Source organism: Vulpes lagopus, chromosome 2 (assembly GCF_018345385.1).
Source record: "Vulpes lagopus strain Blue_001 chromosome 2, ASM1834538v1, whole genome shotgun sequence".
Lineage (NCBI taxonomy): Eukaryota > Metazoa > Chordata > Mammalia > Carnivora > Canidae > Vulpes > Vulpes lagopus.
The window spans coordinates 15,841,752-15,860,911 of NC_054825.1; the positions used below are offsets into that span (position 1 = coordinate 15,841,752).

The 19,160-nt window shown below is 41.9% G+C and overlaps 1 protein-coding gene across 22 annotated transcripts in view; it reads left to right on the forward strand.

The window, feature by feature from the left end:
• ABLIM1 (actin binding LIM protein 1) overlaps positions 1 to 19,160 on the forward strand; it is a 292,836-nt gene that overhangs the window by 153,488 nt on the left and 120,188 nt on the right. For all 22 annotated transcript variants that reach the window (XM_041745614.1, XM_041745612.1, XM_041745626.1 and 19 more), the window contains one exon: positions 15,640 to 15,823. In XM_041745614.1, the coding sequence (XP_041601548.1) occupies positions 15,640 to 15,823 (184 nt within the window). The remainder of the gene's footprint in view (positions 1 to 15,639; positions 15,824 to 19,160) is intronic.

The window sequence follows — 19,160 nt, forward strand, 5'->3', positions numbered from 1 at the left end:
TGCCTTTGGCTCAGATCATGATCTCAGGGTCCTGGGATCCAGCCAGCATTGGCAACTGGGTCCCTGGTTAGCTAGGTGTCTGCTCTGCCCTTGCCCCTCCCCCTGCACGTTTTCTCTCTCTGTCTCTCATATAAATAAAATCTTAAAAAAAAAAAAAAAAGATTAGACCATGTGATATTTAAGTCATTCCACATCTGAAGTTTGCCGATTCTATATACACAGAACAATGTAAAACAGAGAACCCAGAGTTACCAAATTAGAGTCTCTTAGAATGTAGGAGAAAAAATGCTTTCTGATTATATCCGATTGGTCAACTTAGAGTCAGGCATTACATTCTGTTTTATATTTTGCTCCTAAATTTCCTGGGACATGGCTCAAGGGGTAGATTTGGTCTGCAATAGATATGGACCACAGACAATGGGGGCCTTGCATGTGTTCTGTATTTCTAATTGAAAGTACAAAGTGTTAGTCTCGGGTCTGGGTAGTCACAATGTTTAACACACTAAGAAATTAGAAGATGTGTATGTTTATCCCCCATGGGTAGAAGCTTCCTTGCTATTTTTCTCTTCTAGTTTAAATCTAAGGACTGAATGTAAGTTATTTATGTTGGAACGTTGTCCCTCAGACTTTCTTTCATGTTACAAATGTGTTCCTGAAAAGTCAAGTGTTTATATAAATTGAATCATATTTTGGGAGCACTTGCTATTTGTGGGAACTATTTTTATTTTTATTTTTTTTTAAAGATTTTATGTATTTATTAGAATAGGAGAGAGAGAAAGAACATGAAAGCACACAAGCAGTGGGGCGGCAGAAGGAGAAGCAGACTCCCCATTGAGCAGGGAGCCCAATGCGGATTGTCCATCCCAGGACCCTGAAATAATGACCTGAGCTGAAGGCAGATAGTTAACTGTCTCAACCACTCAGGCACCCCGGAACTATTTTTAATTTAACAAAACTTTACTAAAATAAATGTTTTCTATTCCTGTAAATGTGTATTTTCTCACACTCAATCTGTCAACATCTGTTGTCTTATGTTCCCAATTCCTTTTCTTTAATACCCAATGAAAGTGGCTTAAGCTCCTCAGGTCCTTATACCCTGGCAAGTTCATTCCTTTTACTCAAGATTCCAAAGTGACATTGTTCAAATAGAAATATGATGCAAACCACGTATGTATCTAAAATTTTGAATAACCATATTAAAAAGGTATAAAGGAGTGGGTGCAATTTGTCTCATAATGTCTTTTATCTCTATATACCCCAAATATTATTTCAACATGTTATTAATGTAAAAACTATTGGGATATTTGACATTATTTTTTTCATACTAGCTTAATAGGACATCTCAGGTTGGAAGAGTCACATTTCATGTGCTCAAAAGCCCTTCGTAGGGGCACCTGGGTGGTTCAGTCAGTTAAGCATCTGACTCTTGATTTGACTCAGGTCATGATCTTAGGTTCATGAGATTAAGCCCTAAGTTGGGCTCTGTGCTCAGCAGGGAGTCTGCTTTTTTCCCTCTCTCTCTTCCTCTTTCCCCACCCCTTGCGTACTCGCTCACTCTCTCTAAAATAAATAAATAAATCTTTTAAAAAAGAAGCTCTTTGTAGTTAGTGGCTACAGTATGGGGCAACACAGTTCTTGAGAGTTCTTGAGGTTGTTGTTTTTCTTTAAGACTTTATTTATCAGAGAAAGAACATGCATGGGGGACAGAGGGAAAGGGAGAAGCACACAACATGCATGGGGGACAGAGGGAAAGGGAGAAGCACACTCCCCACTGAGCAGGGAGCCCAATACCAGGCTTGATACCAGGACCCTGAAATCCTGATCTGAGCCGAAGGCTGATACTTAACTGACTGAGCTACCCACTCACCCCAAGGGTCCTTGAGGTTTGCATTCTTGTGGTCCCCTCTTGCTCCAAATTCTTTCTAGTACTAAATTCTTGGCTTCCCTTCATGAATGCTGCTCCTTGTGCATTGCTTCACCCCACATTGGCTACCATGTCTCTTTATTTTCCAAAATACCACTAACACAAAGCAGCTAATTCAGCAGACTTTACTGAAGGTTTGGGATAATGGAGGGAAGGTATAGTCCAGAACAGGCAACAGCTGTCCTAATATTCTCAGGCCAAGTCCAGAATAAGAAGTTTCTCATTGACCAGGGCTATTTCTTTCTTTCTTTTAATTAATAGGCTTTAATTTTTCATACAGTTTTAGCTTTACAGAAAAAGTGAACAGAAAGTACAGTACTATTTCTCATACGTATTCAGAACCTCCACCTGCCACCATCTTGGTAGGTCTTCCTCTCTCTACAAGGACCCTCCCTCATAGCCCCTAGAGACTCCAATTTCTTTCTCCCTCATTGTGCTGATGCTAAATTTTCTTAGAGTCTCTACTTTCTAGAAATCCATTAGGATGGTTTCCCAGAAGAAACAAAAGTCTTCTCCTTGAGGAATGCTATCTTCCTCTTAACCCACATGGCCCAGACTATAGCTAAGTCTGAAAACAACAGTTTTGTTTTCTTCCTGTTACATATAAAGCAGAGGTGTCATGTCCAGATAGTGAGCTAATATTCTGGAAGAGAGGATTTTTGGGTGGAGAGCAGCTGCTAAAACAAGCCTGGGCTTTTGGGCAAGAGCTGGCCAAGTGCAGAAGAAGAACAATTATAGTCAGGTTCTGACTATGATTTTGGGGCCAAACAGTTTCTCTCTTAAATTCTCTCTGCTCCCTCCCACACTAGTCTCCTTCACCCACATACCTTGTTGCCAAAGCCTCACAATTCTTGAATGGGACCAGAGGTCGATTTCTGTAATTAGAACATCCTAACCTACAAATACCTATAGGAATAAAAAACAGATGAAATCTTTTACTAGGAATGAGTTTTGAAAGGAGAGGGAGAAAGAGCAAACATCTTACATGAGATCCCAACATGTATGAAGGTAGGAAAGGGTCACTTCAGAGGAACCTAGAACGCAGAGCACAAATTTAAACCAGTGATGACTCCATGAGTTCACAGGGTTAGCTGTAACACGATGAGGAGTGGTGAGCAGGAATTTTATTGGTGAACCCATTTCCCTAAATGTCTGACATCTTGGGATCTGATGGTGTAGGACTTATTTATCCAATTAGTAAATGTTAATTGGACACATACTCCTTGCAGGATATTATACTAAGTTCTCAGACTAGGAAGAGATAGCACACTGTGTTTGTCCTCAAATAACCCATAGGATATTTGGAGAGACAAATAAGCAAAATTTATAATATTGAATAATAAGTGATGGAGAAATATATAGGATGCAGACTGGAAGCAGGGAGACTCAGAGGAGATATGAGTTGTCTAGACGGAAATAATGTAAAGTAGCAGCAGGTGTGATAGAGAATAGGGGGCAGATTTAAGAGACATTTAAGGTTAAGGTTGATGGGATTTGGTGACCATATGTGAGGAATGAAGACGATCTAGGTTTCCAGTTGGACTGACTGTGTGGACAGATGGTTGCCACCCACTAAGGAAGTACAAGAGCATTGGATAGGGTAGTTCCAGGCAGAGAGTTCAGCTTGGGATACATTGAGGCTGAGGATACATGGTGCATTTAGAGTCCAGTAGCTTTAGCACTAGAGATAGCTACTGGTCTGGGTGGGGAAAAGGGTGATTTATTATTATTATTTTTTATTATGTAAACTCTACCCCACCATGGGACTCAAACTCGTGACCCTGGGATCAAGAGTCATGGTTCTACTGATTGAGCCACCCAGGCACCCTGGGAAGAAGGATTTGAAAGTGTGTTGGCATCTAGATAGTGGCTGAGTCTAGATGATTGTGTGTGACATTGCCCTAGGAAAGGGCAAAAGGCAGGAAATGAGTAATAAAGAATGCCAGCACCTGAAGGAGGTAGAACCCAATTTCTATTTGTAACCTTGGGAAATGTACCCAACTGCTAATGAGATGAAGAAAGAGGGAAAGCATTTCAATTAACGATGGGTTCTATAATTAAAAGAAAAGGAAATCCCCAAAGCTCCTATTATTCTTTGTAATAACCCAGTGGGAGTGAAATATGGCTGCAGGGTTCTGGACGGAGCTGTACTTTGTCTTTTGCACTTAGTAGCTTTGTCTCTCATCTTTTCCAATTAGCACCACTCATCACAAGACTCTTTTCCTTAAAGCTCTCTGTTTGTTCTGATATTGATCCAGGGATGTGATTGGTTTTTTAATTATCACCTTGTCTTCATCATAGTTGTGATAATGGTCAAAGAGAGTAAGAAACCATTTAAATATTAAATATACAGTTAATTAAATATTAATATATAGTTAAATATATAAATATATAAATATTAATATATATTAAAATTTAATCGTAATTATTTACATGGTTCATGGTTCATTATTTGTTAAAATTTTTATTTATCTTAATCTTTTTTTTTTCAGAATAATGCCCTAGATTCATTTTTCTGCTAGAATGTTCTAGAGCATTTAGAAAAGACCAGGGACCAAAAAAAACATAAATAAGATAGATAGACCAGACCAGAGACCAGAGAGAGAGAGAGGATCAAGAAGGTCTGTCTATTGGGCAAATAATTTTGTTTTCAGAGAGTCTTTCTTGGACGATCCTGTATAGGATTTTAACTACTCTCTGTATCACATTTCTCCCTGCTTTATCTCTTTTTCCTTAACACTTACCATTATGTAACATTTTATTCGTTTATCTTACTAGAGAGTGAGCTCATTGAGGGCAGGGACTTTTGTCTGTTTTGTTGACAACCGCATACCTGGTGCCTAGAACAATGTCCAGTATAGTAGGTGCTCAATAAGGTGAATGAATGACTGAATGCATGAACGATGAACCATAACCATGTATTTCTTCAGAACATGAATATTTACTAATGTTTCTAGTGGCATAGCTAGTCAACAAGATATATCAAGTGCTTAAGGTAATATATGTCCTCCTCCTATGGTTACTAGACAGTAATATCATCTTCCAAGAGAAGGAGTATAAAGAAAGCTTTCCTTCATTGATGATAGAGCTGTGCATCTGCCTAGCAGGTAGAACAGCTAAGAGATAGTGTAGTAGGTCCTGTCCGGGAGCTGTTGGTAAGAATCTTGCTGCTGCTTAGATTTTATACTGGTTTAGGCTCTTGAGCTTTCTCCTCTGGGCTTGAATGGGCAGGCAGGATATGGGTTATTTTGGGGCTCAAGTAGGCAATTGATGAAACCAGGAAAATGGAAATGGTTTCTTATATCTCTAAGAGCTGAGCTTGGGCTCAGATGTGGGTATTATTTTGAATACACTAGACAGCAAACAAATCTACCCTGCACTCCAGAGGGAGACACTATCTCTATCTTCCAAGACTGTTGGCTCTACAAACCTCCTTGAAAAGAAAATTCAGAACAAGTGGTTACTTGCGCCTCTGCTCATAAGAGACCCATGGATAACTATCTCCCAGTAAGAGAGAATTGTTAATTCTGTATTTTGGAGAATTTATGAGCTCTTAAAGCAAGCATTGAACCAGTCATATTGCTGGTTCTTTTCATCTCCTGACCCCGAACCCTTGGAGTGTCCCCTGCTCAGACCTCACCTCTGTGTCCACTTCATTGAATATTCCAGCCTGCAGACCTGTTGTGTATACGTCACCCAGTCTGTGTTTTTTTGCTAGAGTAGCCCGAATGGACTAAGACAGCACATTAATCAGATGTTCAAATAATCATACAAATATGATTTACCAACTGTGATTAGTGCAATAAAGAGAAAATAAGCTGCATGAACAAAGATGTGAGCTTGCAGCAGGAGGATCTTGGTGTGCTTATGGTGGGGGGAGGGGCTGTGGTTAGGAAAGCCCCCCCACCCTGCCCCACCTCTCTAAAAAGAGAAGTTTAAGCTAAGAGATGAAGGCAAAAATACAACCAACACTTATTCTTCCTAGTAGTAAAAGTCAACTAAACAGATTCCGTTGTTCCAAAGAATAGATTTGTATTCCTTTTTCCTAAGAGTCACTTGATTTTTACATAAATCAGTCTGGGAATATCGATGCTTGATGGCCTTCAAATCTTTACTGTGTGAAATGTTTATAGAGCATCTATCCTCTGTCACTCACTGTGCCAGTCTGTGGAGGATTGAAAGGTATATAGGACATGGTACCTGCCTCTGAAGAACCTGCGATTTGGTGGAACCATCGCTGGCAGCAGACAGGTGTAGGCAAGTGGTCCAGAGCCCAGGTGTGTTGAGTTAGAGGCTGAGAATCTACCTAGAGCTCAGTGGTCTGGGGATGTTGCTGGGGGGTAAGCAGCAGATGAGAAAGCATGGGTGCTCCAGAAAACTTCATAGCCTTCCCAGGATTGGAAAGGGGTGCACGCTAGTTGTGGTCAGGTGTAGGGGCTGCTCTACCCTCAAGGCAGCGGATGGCGAAGACAAGGATGGGGCTGGAGTTGACACTGGTCTTCATTCAGGCAAACAACTTCCTACGAAAGTGAATGGAACCATGATGTTCCCATTGTCATTTGAAAGATGGCATTTTAAACATTAATTATAGTAGCTATTCCTTTTCAAAAATGGAATTAGTGTTATGTTATTTATAGTCCCATAGTTTTAAAAAGACTTCTGAACATTGGGTGTCGGTGGAAAATTTTAAAAATCAGATCATGTAAAGTCTTCCCTCAAGATAGCATTGGCAGAAATCATTATACTGAATTATGTTTTAATAAAGACTGTTGCTACTTAGTGATGTGAGTCTCAGTGGACATAGAGAATGTGGACAGTGTCACCTTTTGAAGGCTTTGAAGAACCCTTTGTCCTCTATAATGTTTAAACATCAAGAGAGCCCATGAACATCAAACTTATTTTTAAGGAGTTTTTGTAAAACCATTAGAAAATTCAGGCTATAACTCTTACTGATGTCAATGAATTGTAGTACATTTTTCAAGAATTACCCTTTAAAGGCTGATGTTGTGGTAAACATCCCATTTCTGATAGTACCTTCCATATTTGCCATCTTAGGGTCTGGAGGATGTTTACCAGGTCAGGATCATTCCATGTAGAATATGTGCATTTATAAAATGCAAGGATCTTTATGGAGTAAGATGGATGGAAATTGCAAGGTGGGAAGTTGGATATACAGATTAAAGGTTTTCTGTATTTAGGTTTTTTTGAATGCATTTTTTTTTATTAGTTTCAGAGGTAGAATTTAGTGACTCATCAGTTGTAACACCCAGTGCTTGTTACATCAGGTGCCCTCCTTAATGCCTATCACACAGTTATCCCCTCTAGCAGCCCTGTTTGTTTCCTAGAGTTCAACATCTTTTATGGTTTGCCTCCTTTTCAATTTTTTATCTTATTTTTCCTTCCCTTCTCCTATACTCATCTGTTTTCTTAAATTCCACATATGAGTGAAATCATAAGGTATCTGTTTTTCTGTGACTGACTTAATTTCACTTAGCATAATACACTCTAGTTTCATCCACATCATTGCAATGGCAAGATTTTATTCTTTTTGACAGCTGATCTCTGTGTGTGTGTGTGTGTGTGTGTGTGTACACACCACATCTTCTTTATCCCTTCATCTGTCGATGGACATCTAAGCTCTCTCCATATCCTGCCTACTGTGGACATTGCTGCTAACTGTGTTCAGTTTTTTAAAAGTAAGATTGTATGAGTGCCTGAGGGGCTCAGTCAGTTAAGCGTCTGCCTTTGGCTCAGGTCATGTTTTCAGGGTCCTGGGATCAGGCTCCACGTTGGGCTATCTGCTCAACGAGGAGTCTGCTTCTCCCTCTCTCTCTGCCCTACTCTACTTGTGCTCTCTTGTCTGTACTCTCTATCTCTCTCAAATAAATAAAATCTTTTTAAAAATAATAAAATTGTATTACCTAATTTATATGCCGTAAGAACGAACTCTTTGTATTGTATTTCCAAAGTAAAACTTCAGAAAGTGGTAAAATTATGAATTTGGTTTTCTTTTCGTTGCAATGTAATCCCTGTGATTTGACCTAGAAAAAGGGTCAAAATGTAATATTATCACACTGTCCATATCTGAAAGAATAAGTGCACTTGCTATCCTGGATAGAAAGGCCATTTATTCTATCACAAATATTTCCTAACCATAGGTAGGTAACCATAGGTACAGAACAGCCTCCTTTGGCTGTACTATAGGTATAATCACCTCTAGTTATAGCTGTGAGTTTATCTAACCTACATCTCTTGGTACATATAAAACTTTTCCCCATTTTGTCCTTGGCTGGAGAAGAGCTGATTATTGATTTCCTTAAAATAACTCACTGTGCACTTAAAGACCATTATTACCTTGACCTCTTTTTCTTGGTCTAATCTCAATTTCATTGACTTTTTTTTTCCTTAAGTGTTCTTTTAAAGCCCTTCAATCATTCCTATTGCTACCCTGTGAACCCATTCTAGTTCCTTCTCATGCACCTGAGATAATGGAGTTCTTAACCACAGTCTTATTCTCTGTACTTGAGTCCTTCTTGGTACTGCTCAACACAAAGTAGAGAGCATAGTTTGACCCCGTACATAGCATCTGTGCATGGGAATGGTCTCTTGAGTTGAGTTAATTTCAATTGCTAATAAAATTCAGAGTCTTAAAAGAGGTGAGAAGTGGAGAAGAGGGGGAAATTACTACCTTGGCACCACTTTCTTGATGCCCATTAGGTGCTTTCAGAAGTAGGGAGGGTTCCTGGCTCAAAGTCATGCTGAAATGTTCTTTCCTTATGCTTGCCAAAGGCACTTGGCTCTGCCCACACTGTCTAGATATCAGCAATATGATCTAGGAGGAAAGGGACAAGAATTTACCATCTCTCTAAATATTGTGGAAGACATGCAATAGCATGAAAGGTGGTCTTTGCCTTCAATAAGCTTAGAGTTGAGATAAGGAGAAAATCACAATGGTGGTATAAGATACAGGACAACATATACTAAATGGGAATCAAATGTCAGCAATTGTTCTTTTTTTCTTAAAATATTTTATTTATTTATTCATGAGAGACAGAGGCAGAGAGGCAGAGACATAGGGAGAGAGAGAGAGATGAGCTCCTCGTGGGGAGCCTGATGTGGGTGGGACTCAACCCCAGGACCCAGGGATCACGACCTGAGCCAAATGCCAGATGCTCAACCACTGAGCCACCCAGGTGCCCCATCAGTAATTGTTCTGAGGCCCGAGGAAGCAGAGCTGGAAGGACTGAGGAGGCTGTAGCCTCATCAGGAAATCAGGCCTGAGGAGGACGAGGCAAGCAGGGTGAAGTTGGAGGGAGGTGAGTGGAGATGTCCACAGGGGTGTGGGAGGCTCAGTTGGAAGTAAAGTGCTGGTGTTCAGGGAAACTGAGATGAATGTTTGATAGACATTGAGCAAGAAATATTACTCTGAGTAATACCTTTGTTATTTGAGCTTGTTATAGTTAATATTATTTGCACATGGAATTCCACGAGTCTTAAAAAAACCAACTTACTATGTGCTCAAACCTCTTTAATAAAAGAGGTTCCAAAGTGATCCCTTACCATCTAAAGCTCTTGACCTTTTATTCTAAATTCAAACTCTGAATTGAAATACAAGCCCTCCAGTGCCTTCCATTGGAGATCCATTCTGCCATCTGGATGGACCTTTAACTATCTTCTTTCTCAGAAATGATCATGCATTTTGACGAGCATGCAGAAGGGAATGTGAAAAACTATTTAAATATGTTTTTTTGAAGCTTAGTATTTGCTTCCAGGATGATGCATTAGCAAATAGTTATTTCTGGTGAGAAGCTGCCCCCTCACATTATTGTTTGAGTCTCTGTTCTGCTATTTTGAGCCCTGGGCTACAACATAGAGTACTTTTGAGCTTCAGTATATGATACTTTCAAACACATTGCTCTGGGTTTCAGAGCAAAGGCAGATTAAATGAAACCCCACACTGTAATGGAATTTTTGTGGCTTGGGAAGACCCTATGTTAAAGTCTACCTTTATAACCTTTATATTTTCCATCAAGAAAGGATTTGAGGAAATGAATAACATCTTGGATGAAATAAGATTCTTTTAAAATATAGTTGGAGTAGAGGATGGAGATAGAGAATGGGAAGTATTTGGTATTCACACTACTAATCCATCATGAAGTCTTGGGAGTTCCATTCCCTGCGTCCATCCCACTCCCAGCTCCAGCGCATGACACCCTAGGAGGAGGCAGGGGAGTTGCGGTTTTGAGCTGGATGAGGGTGAAGTAGCACCTCTGGAGTACATGGTCCTCATTACACCAATGAACAGGTGTAACCCAGGTCCCAGCCATTCAGGGCCTTCAGTCACTATGCAAGTTCAGAAGGGCTCCTCATAGTCTGTGATGGGCTGACCAGCTGGCCGAGTGCCAGACCAAAAACCTCATGCCAACCCTAAAAAACAGAAGGCAAGACACCCTCTGCCCTGCCCTGCTGAGGCTCCCAGCCCCCATTTAAAATTCCTGTGTTACTCAAAACCAAATTGAAAACAGTGATCACATTTGCTTAGCATCCCTCCCTCTCTTGCTGGCATGAATTGATTAAAACACCAACGCGAGCAGTAGCCCAGCAGAGATGTTCAGTCTGATAGAAAAGAAAACATGGTTTGCATTTTACCCCCAAGCCCTCCTTTGGGCAGAGTTTTAAGTATTATCTATTCTCCTATGTTCTTCGCAGTGTGAACTGACAGGAGATGGAAGGTCACAGAAATGAATCTGTTGTAACATAAAATGTTATCCACTGTTTTCAGAAATTTGGAGAAATAGCTGCTCCCACATCCCTGTTCACGCTGCTAAAATACTGTTCTGTTTTCACCATTACTTGACAACTCCGTACTTTGTTCCCCTCTTATTCCGTGGTATTTTTACAACCCAGGCAGTTCCTGTTAATTTTTTTTTTTTTTTTTTTTTTTTTAAGATTTAGGATTTTAGGGATCCCTGGGTGGCGCAGCGGTTTGGCGCCTGCCTTTGGCCCAGGGCGCGATTCTGGAGACCCGGGATCGAATCCCACATCAGGCTCCTGGTGCATGGAGCCTGCTTCTCCCTCCGCCTGTGTCTCTGCCTCTCTCTCTCTCTCTCTGACTATCATAAATAAATAAGAAATTAAAAAAAATTAGATTTAGGATTTTAATCTATGCCTATTACTGATTTCACAGCCTTTATGTAAAATTGCTTAGACATATATGTTCTTATTTCCCCAATTAATGATATTCAGTGGTTTGCAAGCAATGAATTCAAGAGCATACCATCAACAAGGCATATGGCTGACTGTGGCCAACCCTTAGTGATGGCAAACCAGGCAACATTCAGCGGTGCCTTGAGTGGAGCATGTTTTAAATAATTGGTCATTGAGAAGAAAGCAATTAATCTCTTCCACTGGAAGCTCTCTCTTTCTTTAATGAAAGGAGTCTGTGCTTTTTCCTAGGCATATGCTAACTATCAGCTGGAGCAAAGACAAATGGAGCACCCAAAGTTAAAAATCTAAATATATCCTACTGAAGTTTGACCTTACCAATGGAGGAGATTTTGTGATCATTTGGGTATGAAAGTTTTGCTTTGTGCCACCAGTTAGAAGTATTTGCTAAGCTGGTAGCATGAAACAGACCAAAGGTTTCTTAAATCTTTAGATATTTTTAGTTAAAGAGAATAACCACTTTGTCAAAGTGTAATTTTCTTTTTTTTTTTTTTTTTTTTTTTTTAAATTTTTATTTATTTATGATAGTCACAGAGAGATAGAGAGAGAGGCAGAGACACAGGCAGAGGGAGAAGCAGGCTCCATGCACCGGGAGCCCGATGTGGGATTCGATCCCGGGTCTCCAGGATCGCGCCCTGAGCCAAAGGCAGGCGCCAAACCGCTGCGCCACCCAGGGATCCCAAAGTGTAATTTTCAAAAGTTAAATATATGACACACAAATACAGAATGAACATGTATCAAAGATTGATTTAATACATTAATAAGGGAGCCAGCAGGATGGCAGAGCTGGCTTAGAGGAGAACCAAAGGAATAGGTTATAAAAGGCATTCAAGAAAGAATGTCAGGATAAGATGTCAGGGTTAATGTAAACTGATTAACAGTCCAATAGGACAACAAAACGTGACAAATCATCTGCATCTCTACTGAACAAAAATCTATAAGTCGCCATTAACTTTAAAGGCTGGGCCTTTAATCAATAGTAAAGAGCTTGTCAAACACAGAGCCAGTGCCCTGGGTAATGAAATAATCCTATATGTATTTTACCACAATTTGAAAGAATTAAATAAGCTGACACATAGGTATATGAAGAAAAGTTAACAATTCTTCATCCTCCTGAGATGACCAACTTAGTAACCCTATGTTTGTGTTAACTTTTCCTCCTTCATAAAAACATACATAGACTTTCTTTTAAAAAGGAGATTATTAAAATTCTTTACTCTGACATTTGTTCTTTTCACTTAAGGATATATCAAGGACAGACCTCTGGGTTCTAGATATTGATCTAATCCATTCTCTCGAATACCAGCTCCATAGACTGGATATGCCATAATTTATTCAATTATTGCTCTACTGATGGAAATTCAGTTGTTTCCAGTTGTGTTTTGTTTGCCAGTATAAACACTGTTACTATAAAAATGGTATAATACAGGACAGTGATGTTGAAGGTCAGGAGCTCAGTAGTGACAAGAAGGCAGAGGAGGGAATTGTTGAAAGGAACACTTTGTTGGGAAAATGGATTAGATTTAGGGGCTAGTTGAAAATTTTGGTGCAAGAGTGGAGAAGGATTAGTGCTGGCATGTTACTGAAAGAGGGAGTATAAGAAGAGTAACAAGGTTATAGAGAGATGGCATAGAAGCAAGAGGATAGGGTTTGTTTTTAAAATGCCAAGTTTGGGGCACCTGGGTAGCTCAGTCAGTAGGCAACCAACTCTTGGTTTTGGCTCAGGTCATGATCTCCTCAGTCATGGAATCAAGCCCCTGGTCAGGCTCTGGGCTAAGCATGGAGCCTACTTGAGATTCTCTGTCCTTCTCTCTCTCTGCCCTCCCTGCTCATGTGTGCATTCTCTCTATTTCTCTAAAAAGTAAAATAAAATAAAATGGCAGGCTAAAGATAGGCATGCTATCTGTGCCCATTGGGCAACAAAACATAAGGATCTAAGGCTTGGAGAACATGTCACAGACAGAGACATTGGTCACAGTTGAAGTTATGGGAGTCGGTGACATCTGTCCCCAGGGCAGCCTTATTCTAGAGGAAGGAGATGGTGTTCATGGCAGTTACCTGTGTTTAAAGGTCTGGCTAAGCAGACTATGAAGCGGTCATCAGAGAAGGAGGAGGAACAGCAAGTGAAGAACTTTAATGAGCCCTGCCTCTGAGGCTTTCTTCAAATGCTCATTTCCTGGCACATAAACCACCAAAAACAATGGTACAATTTGATAAGCCAATTTGGGCCAGTGCTTTGAATTTAAAGATTAGGCCAAATCAAATCTCAAAGGGACAGTGTTCAGTTGTAGTTAGACTACTCTCGACAGAAGTCACAAGGTCATTCGGTTTATATAAACTAGGACTTGAAGAGTATATATCAGTTTCACAATTGCATGTGAAGCAGAACGGCTGTGCAGGCCCACAGAAGGAAGCAGCAGACACAGGGAATCTCTAAAATATTTACAGTCAGCTCTGAAGCTGTTGCAACAATCCGTATTAACATGAAGATGACCCTGTTGCCACCAGAATTTTTCTTAAAGGATCTGTGAATTTTTAAACTTACCCAAGGTGATTGGAGGGGGAAATAAAGACAAGGACCGGTAGTCCAAATGCATTATTTTGTCGCTTCTCATGGCTTTAAGAAATACCCGTGTTTGGAAAAGAAAGAGTCATCAAAACTGCTGATGTCACTGGGGAGTGACATCCCGGGAAGCCTGCCAGTTTTGACTCTGGATCCAATTTAATTCCAGCACTGTGTTCCTCGTCACACCCTAGATACCATGGTTGAAGGTGGAATCAAAAGAAATAAAGATGAGGAGTCTCACCATAAAGTGCTTTATGGTGTCGTCTTGTGGGGAAGTAAGATATGTACATAGAAAAAATATTGAAGAAGCATCTCGGAGGTGTTCTGCGACCCTCCCCCCCCCCCCCGCCCCCGCCCAGGATTGTGTTTTCTGCTGTTGAAAGAATTTGCCATCAGAGTGCAGTCAATTCATACCTGAGTCCCCCCCCCCCCCCCCCAACCTGTAGGACCCGTTTGTTAAGGAAGAAGCAGGTGTGTGCACAGCGAGGGTACTGGCAGGTTGGAGGAGGCAGCAGGTGGTGAACGAGCTGTTTTCCAGGTAATGTGATCAGAGTCGTATTTATAGGGTGGTCATTTTCAGGCGTGATGGACTCAGGCCATCATCTTGGGTTACTTGATTATAAATTGCAAAGAAGGAGGTCACAGCCGTGGAGTGTTGATGTAAACAAAGGCTGATGAATCCACAGTGGAAGGCTTGTTTGTAGGTTTGGTGTCACCTTGAATATCTCTAATAGCTGGCGACAGGGAAGGCTGCCAACAGAGGGTGGGAGAGTTGTCAGAGTATTCGGTCAGTACCTTACTGTGCTCAGCACTAATCATCCAAAGGCATTGATGAGTCACTGGAACTAATTAGAGGAACACTGGAGGTGTTCCAGTAGGATTCTTAGGAAAGCAAGTTAGTGGTTGAGCTCACCTTCCCTCTGCCTACTGGGTGCCTAGTCCAGCTGCTTGCAGGACGAATTGGGAAGAATCCAGGATTCTTTGCCTAGGGCCCTCAGTTGTATAGGATCACCCAAGCTTGGCCATCGAGAGGTGCCCATCTGTGGCTGCTGCTTCCCAGTCCTTTGGCGGTGGAAACGCTTTATTCCCAGGGTATGCCTTAGGCTTTATTTTTGGATAAGTTGCTGTGTCCTCCTCTGATCTTGTCTGAACATGTAGGCCACGCCCAAGCCCCTGGCACCCCGGGACCTTTGCACTATCTCCATAATCCACAGCTGCATAGTTTCAAAAGAGACACCAACATCCAGACGCAGCAAGGCATTCCCTTTTGCGTGTACTGAAGTCCCAACCAACGGTTTTATCTTAGACACCTTCCCTTTTTCTTTTGTCTGTTCATTTTTCTCTCTCCCTATAATATATAAATAATTGGTTTATCCTATCTACTGCCCACAGAGAAAATTAAAAGTCTGAATTTTTCAGAGCTCTGGGAAAGTATTTCCAGAGTGTGGAAAAAATGGACGTTGGACATTCCAGCTACTGCTTTCGGTATAGTGGGAATTTATTACTCAGCTCAGTAGCAGTCTTGGCCCAAGCCAAGCAGTTGTGTGGGCAAGCCATGGATACCTTTCCTAAATCGCACTGCCAGGGACACCTTTGTTCATATTTGAGACAGCATGAACCAAGGGCATCTTTCCATCAAAGACTGATTATCTCTGAATCTTAGACATACCACAAGAGTCATTGAGCCCCAGCCAATGCATTTTACTTGTATGAGGTATTGCATCGCTCCCAAAAGGAGGGAAACGAAAGGGGAGGGAGGCAAGAGAGAACTCAGAGCCCAACAATAAATAGCTCTTTGTACCAGTCCCCTCCCCTAACCCCAAGCCACTGAGATCATGGAGTAAGTTCCCAGCATGCAGTGGAAGACAGCTGCTGCCCTGCAGCCTAGCAGATGTTGACCAAACGTGGACTTGTCTTCCCACAGTGTGCGGCTGTGACCTGGCACAAGGGGGCTTCTTCATAAAGAACGGGGAGTATCTCTGCACCCTGGACTACCAGAGGATGTACGGGACACGCTGCCATGGCTGTGGGGAGTTCGTGGAAGGAGAGGTGGTGACTGCCCTGGGCAAGACCTATCATCCCAACTGCTTTGCCTGTACCATCTGCAAGTAAGTGGTGCTTTCTCCCCAACAGAGAAGCACTGGCTTCTGCTCCTAAAGCCTGGGATATACACCTTTTGTCTTGAGCTGTACTGTCTTGAAATATTCTTTTTCTGAGCCACCCTTCAGAAAAAGTTTTTTTTTTTTTTTTAAATCTTCCTATTGTTTTAACAGTCTTAGTCAAAAAGTAATTTAGTTGGGAAATTTACACGTGATGTCCTCTGCTAAGTAATATGATTTTAAGTGGCTTGAAACCAAGTGTGAAAGGAGCTCTAGGTCTTGAGCAATGGAAACACTAGGAGGAAATGGCACAACTGCTTGGAAAGATAAAGCTTATTTAGAAGTAGAAGTTCATATGCATGTGTGTTTATTTTTTTTTTTAATTTTATTTTTTATTTATTTTATGACAGGCACACAGTGAGAGAGAGAGAGAGAGAGGCAGAGACATAGGCAGAGGGAGAAGCAGGCTCCATGCACCGGGAGCCTGACGTGGGATTCGATCCTGAGTCTCCAGGATCGCGCCCTGGGCCAAAGGCAGGCGCCAAACCGCTGCGCCACCCAGGGATCCCTGCATGTGTGTTTAAAAATAGTCTTATTTACTCTGTGGCAGAGAGCTGGACAAATTCTGCCTCAGGGCCCAAATTAGCCCCAATACCTGTCTTTGTAAATAAAGTTTTATTGAGACACAGCCACACCCATTTGTTTGCACATGGCTGCTTATGGCTGCTTTCAAGCTACTGTGGCAAAGTCAAGTAGTTGTGACAGATATCGTAGGACCTGCAGAATCTAAATAAATTTTTACAGTCTCAACTTTCAGGAGGAAAAGTGGACCAGCCCCTGCTCTCTAGGCTTCTATACTCTAGCAGAGTTAAATCTTAACTGCACAAACCATCTTGGTTAAAATGATTAGTCAGAAGAAGGAAAGTATGTGAAGTGTGAGTGGGGAAAGGTGGTGGTTTCATTGTTGATGTCTTCCACATGCTACATGTTCTAGAACTTAAGATGGCTTTGCTTCCTATAGCAAGGAGAGTCACCAATAAGGGTCAGCTACTTTACTGATCTGTCCTAATCGGGTGGTCCCATTCCTTTTGGTGTGCTATTGATGGCTATGTGCTCCATTTGCTGCACCTTTGTAAAAACAAAAGTTCAGAGGAGGTGTTTTGCTTTATTATACAGCATTTCGTGTTTCTAGGCCAGAGAGATCTAGACTCTAGAAAGGTAAACTTCATTTTATCTAAGTAGCTAACAAGGTAATGCTCACAAATGAACCATATCAGATTTAGATGGAGTATTCATGGTAAAATTATTGTAATGACTTTTTATAACTATTAGTCCATTTCTCAGTATATCTTTTTAAATCCTAATTGTAAAATTCTGGATTATTGAGCTGAAAATTTTTCTGAATTTAATCCAAAGCAAAATTTTCTCTTTACCTCTCCCCTTTCAGTCTACGCACCCCCAGCCTGGTTGAAAACCCTTGGCTGGCATTTGAGAATCCCACGTTCTAGTCCTGCTTCCCAGACTATGGGAATTAACTTTTCCAAGGCAATTGCTTCATCTTTAAGTAGGAAGCTATGGACTAGATCCGAGTGGTTCCCCAAACCAGGATGAGCATTGGACTCCTCGCCTGGGAAAGGTCTCTTCACAAATCCCTGTTTCTAGCATTTTCCCCCAACTCTCCTGCTGATCTAGTAGTTTCTGGAGGGCTCCCAAATATGGTGCCACTCAGCCAGGTTGGAAGCCCTGGCCCAGATGAACTCTAAGAGCCCTCCTGATCTTGGCCTCGAGAGATCTTTGCTTTAAGATCGGCAGTGAAGGACAGACATCTATTAGTGATAGGCCCGTCTTTGGACGTTTGAGCCAGCCAAGGGGTACTCCCTGTTGCGACCAGCGTGCTGTTGCTGTCGCTGCTGACTGATGATATCCCCCCTACAGTGGAGGCCTCCCGTGTGGGTGACAGACTGCATTCGTATACTCTACCCCTCTTGGCAATTCTGTGAGGTCAGCCAAGAATTAGTATCGCTAATTATGAGTGACTCTGAGACTTGGGGTTTAAGGGACTTTCCCCAGGCTAACACTGCAAGGCTAAGATTTGAACTCTGGTTTTCTGACTCCAAATCCAGTCCCCTTATTTATACACGTTCACACAGGTAGCAGAAGGAAGTGAACCCACATGGGCAGAGGGCACAGTGGGCAGAAGGGGGCCATGTGTAAAATCACAAAAGCCAAAGTTCAGAAGGACCAGCCCCGTGCTGAGAACCAGACTCTGGCTTATTCCCTAGTGGATCCAGGTGGAAGTCAAGTCTAAATGAACAAGCTCCGCTCAGAGGCAAGAGAGGAGGCTAGGCTGCACAATTGCAAGGGGAACTCATGCTCGGGAGCATGCATTTCGAGGTCCACTCCTGAGACAGAGGACTTCCTTAAATGCTGGGCCCCAGGAGCCTCACAGGCCTCACCCCGATCAGAGGCCTGTATTTGTTGTGCTGTGGTCTCCTAACTCCTGATACCCCCTCACAGAGCAGACTGGGGGCTCGTCTGGGTTTCGTGGATGAAGCAAGAGGCCCACTGGCATCCAACAGAGCACAATTTGGATGGTTAAAGATAGAGAAGTCCTGGATTGGTGGATGCCACCGGCACCTGCCTGTGGCCTGGTCAATCCAGGCAGGTCACTTAACCTTTCTGGGCCGTATCTGAACAATAGGAAGTTAACACAGCACCAGGAGGGGAAAAGAGCCCGATTCAGCTCAGCACTTGCAGAATGAAGGGGCGGGGGAGTGTGAGGGCTTGTAACTCTCCTGGGGGACTCGCATGAAGCACATCTGTGGAGTCGTTTTAAGCCCAAATTTACTACCTGTGCGTGCATTACGGTTAATGACCAACTGTTAGGCAGCCCACGGGCCACTTAAAGGGGGGCTAACAGCTGGGAAAGTAAAACTCCTGTCAAGGCGCTGGAGTTTGTTCTTAAGTAATTGCTTCTGACTCAGATGTGTGGGGGATGTTTTGCTTGTGAGTTTTACATTTCCTAACTGACAGCATCACACATTTGAAAACTCACATTAATGAAGAGTATGGGCAAATTGCCAATTACAAGTAAGCAGGCGTGGAAAGTGTCACATGCTTCTTTGTTAATGACTTTTCTTTTTGAAAAGCTACCTGCCTGCTGAACTAGCAGGAGAAGAGACTCGTAACCTACGTGCAGGGGCAGTGTTTTTGCAAAATGTTATTTTTTTATTTTTATTTTTTTAATTTTTATTTTTATTTACTTATGACAGTCAGAGAGAGAGAGAGAGAAAGAGAGAGAGAGGCAGGACACAGGCAGAGGGAGAAGCAGGCTCCATGTACCGGG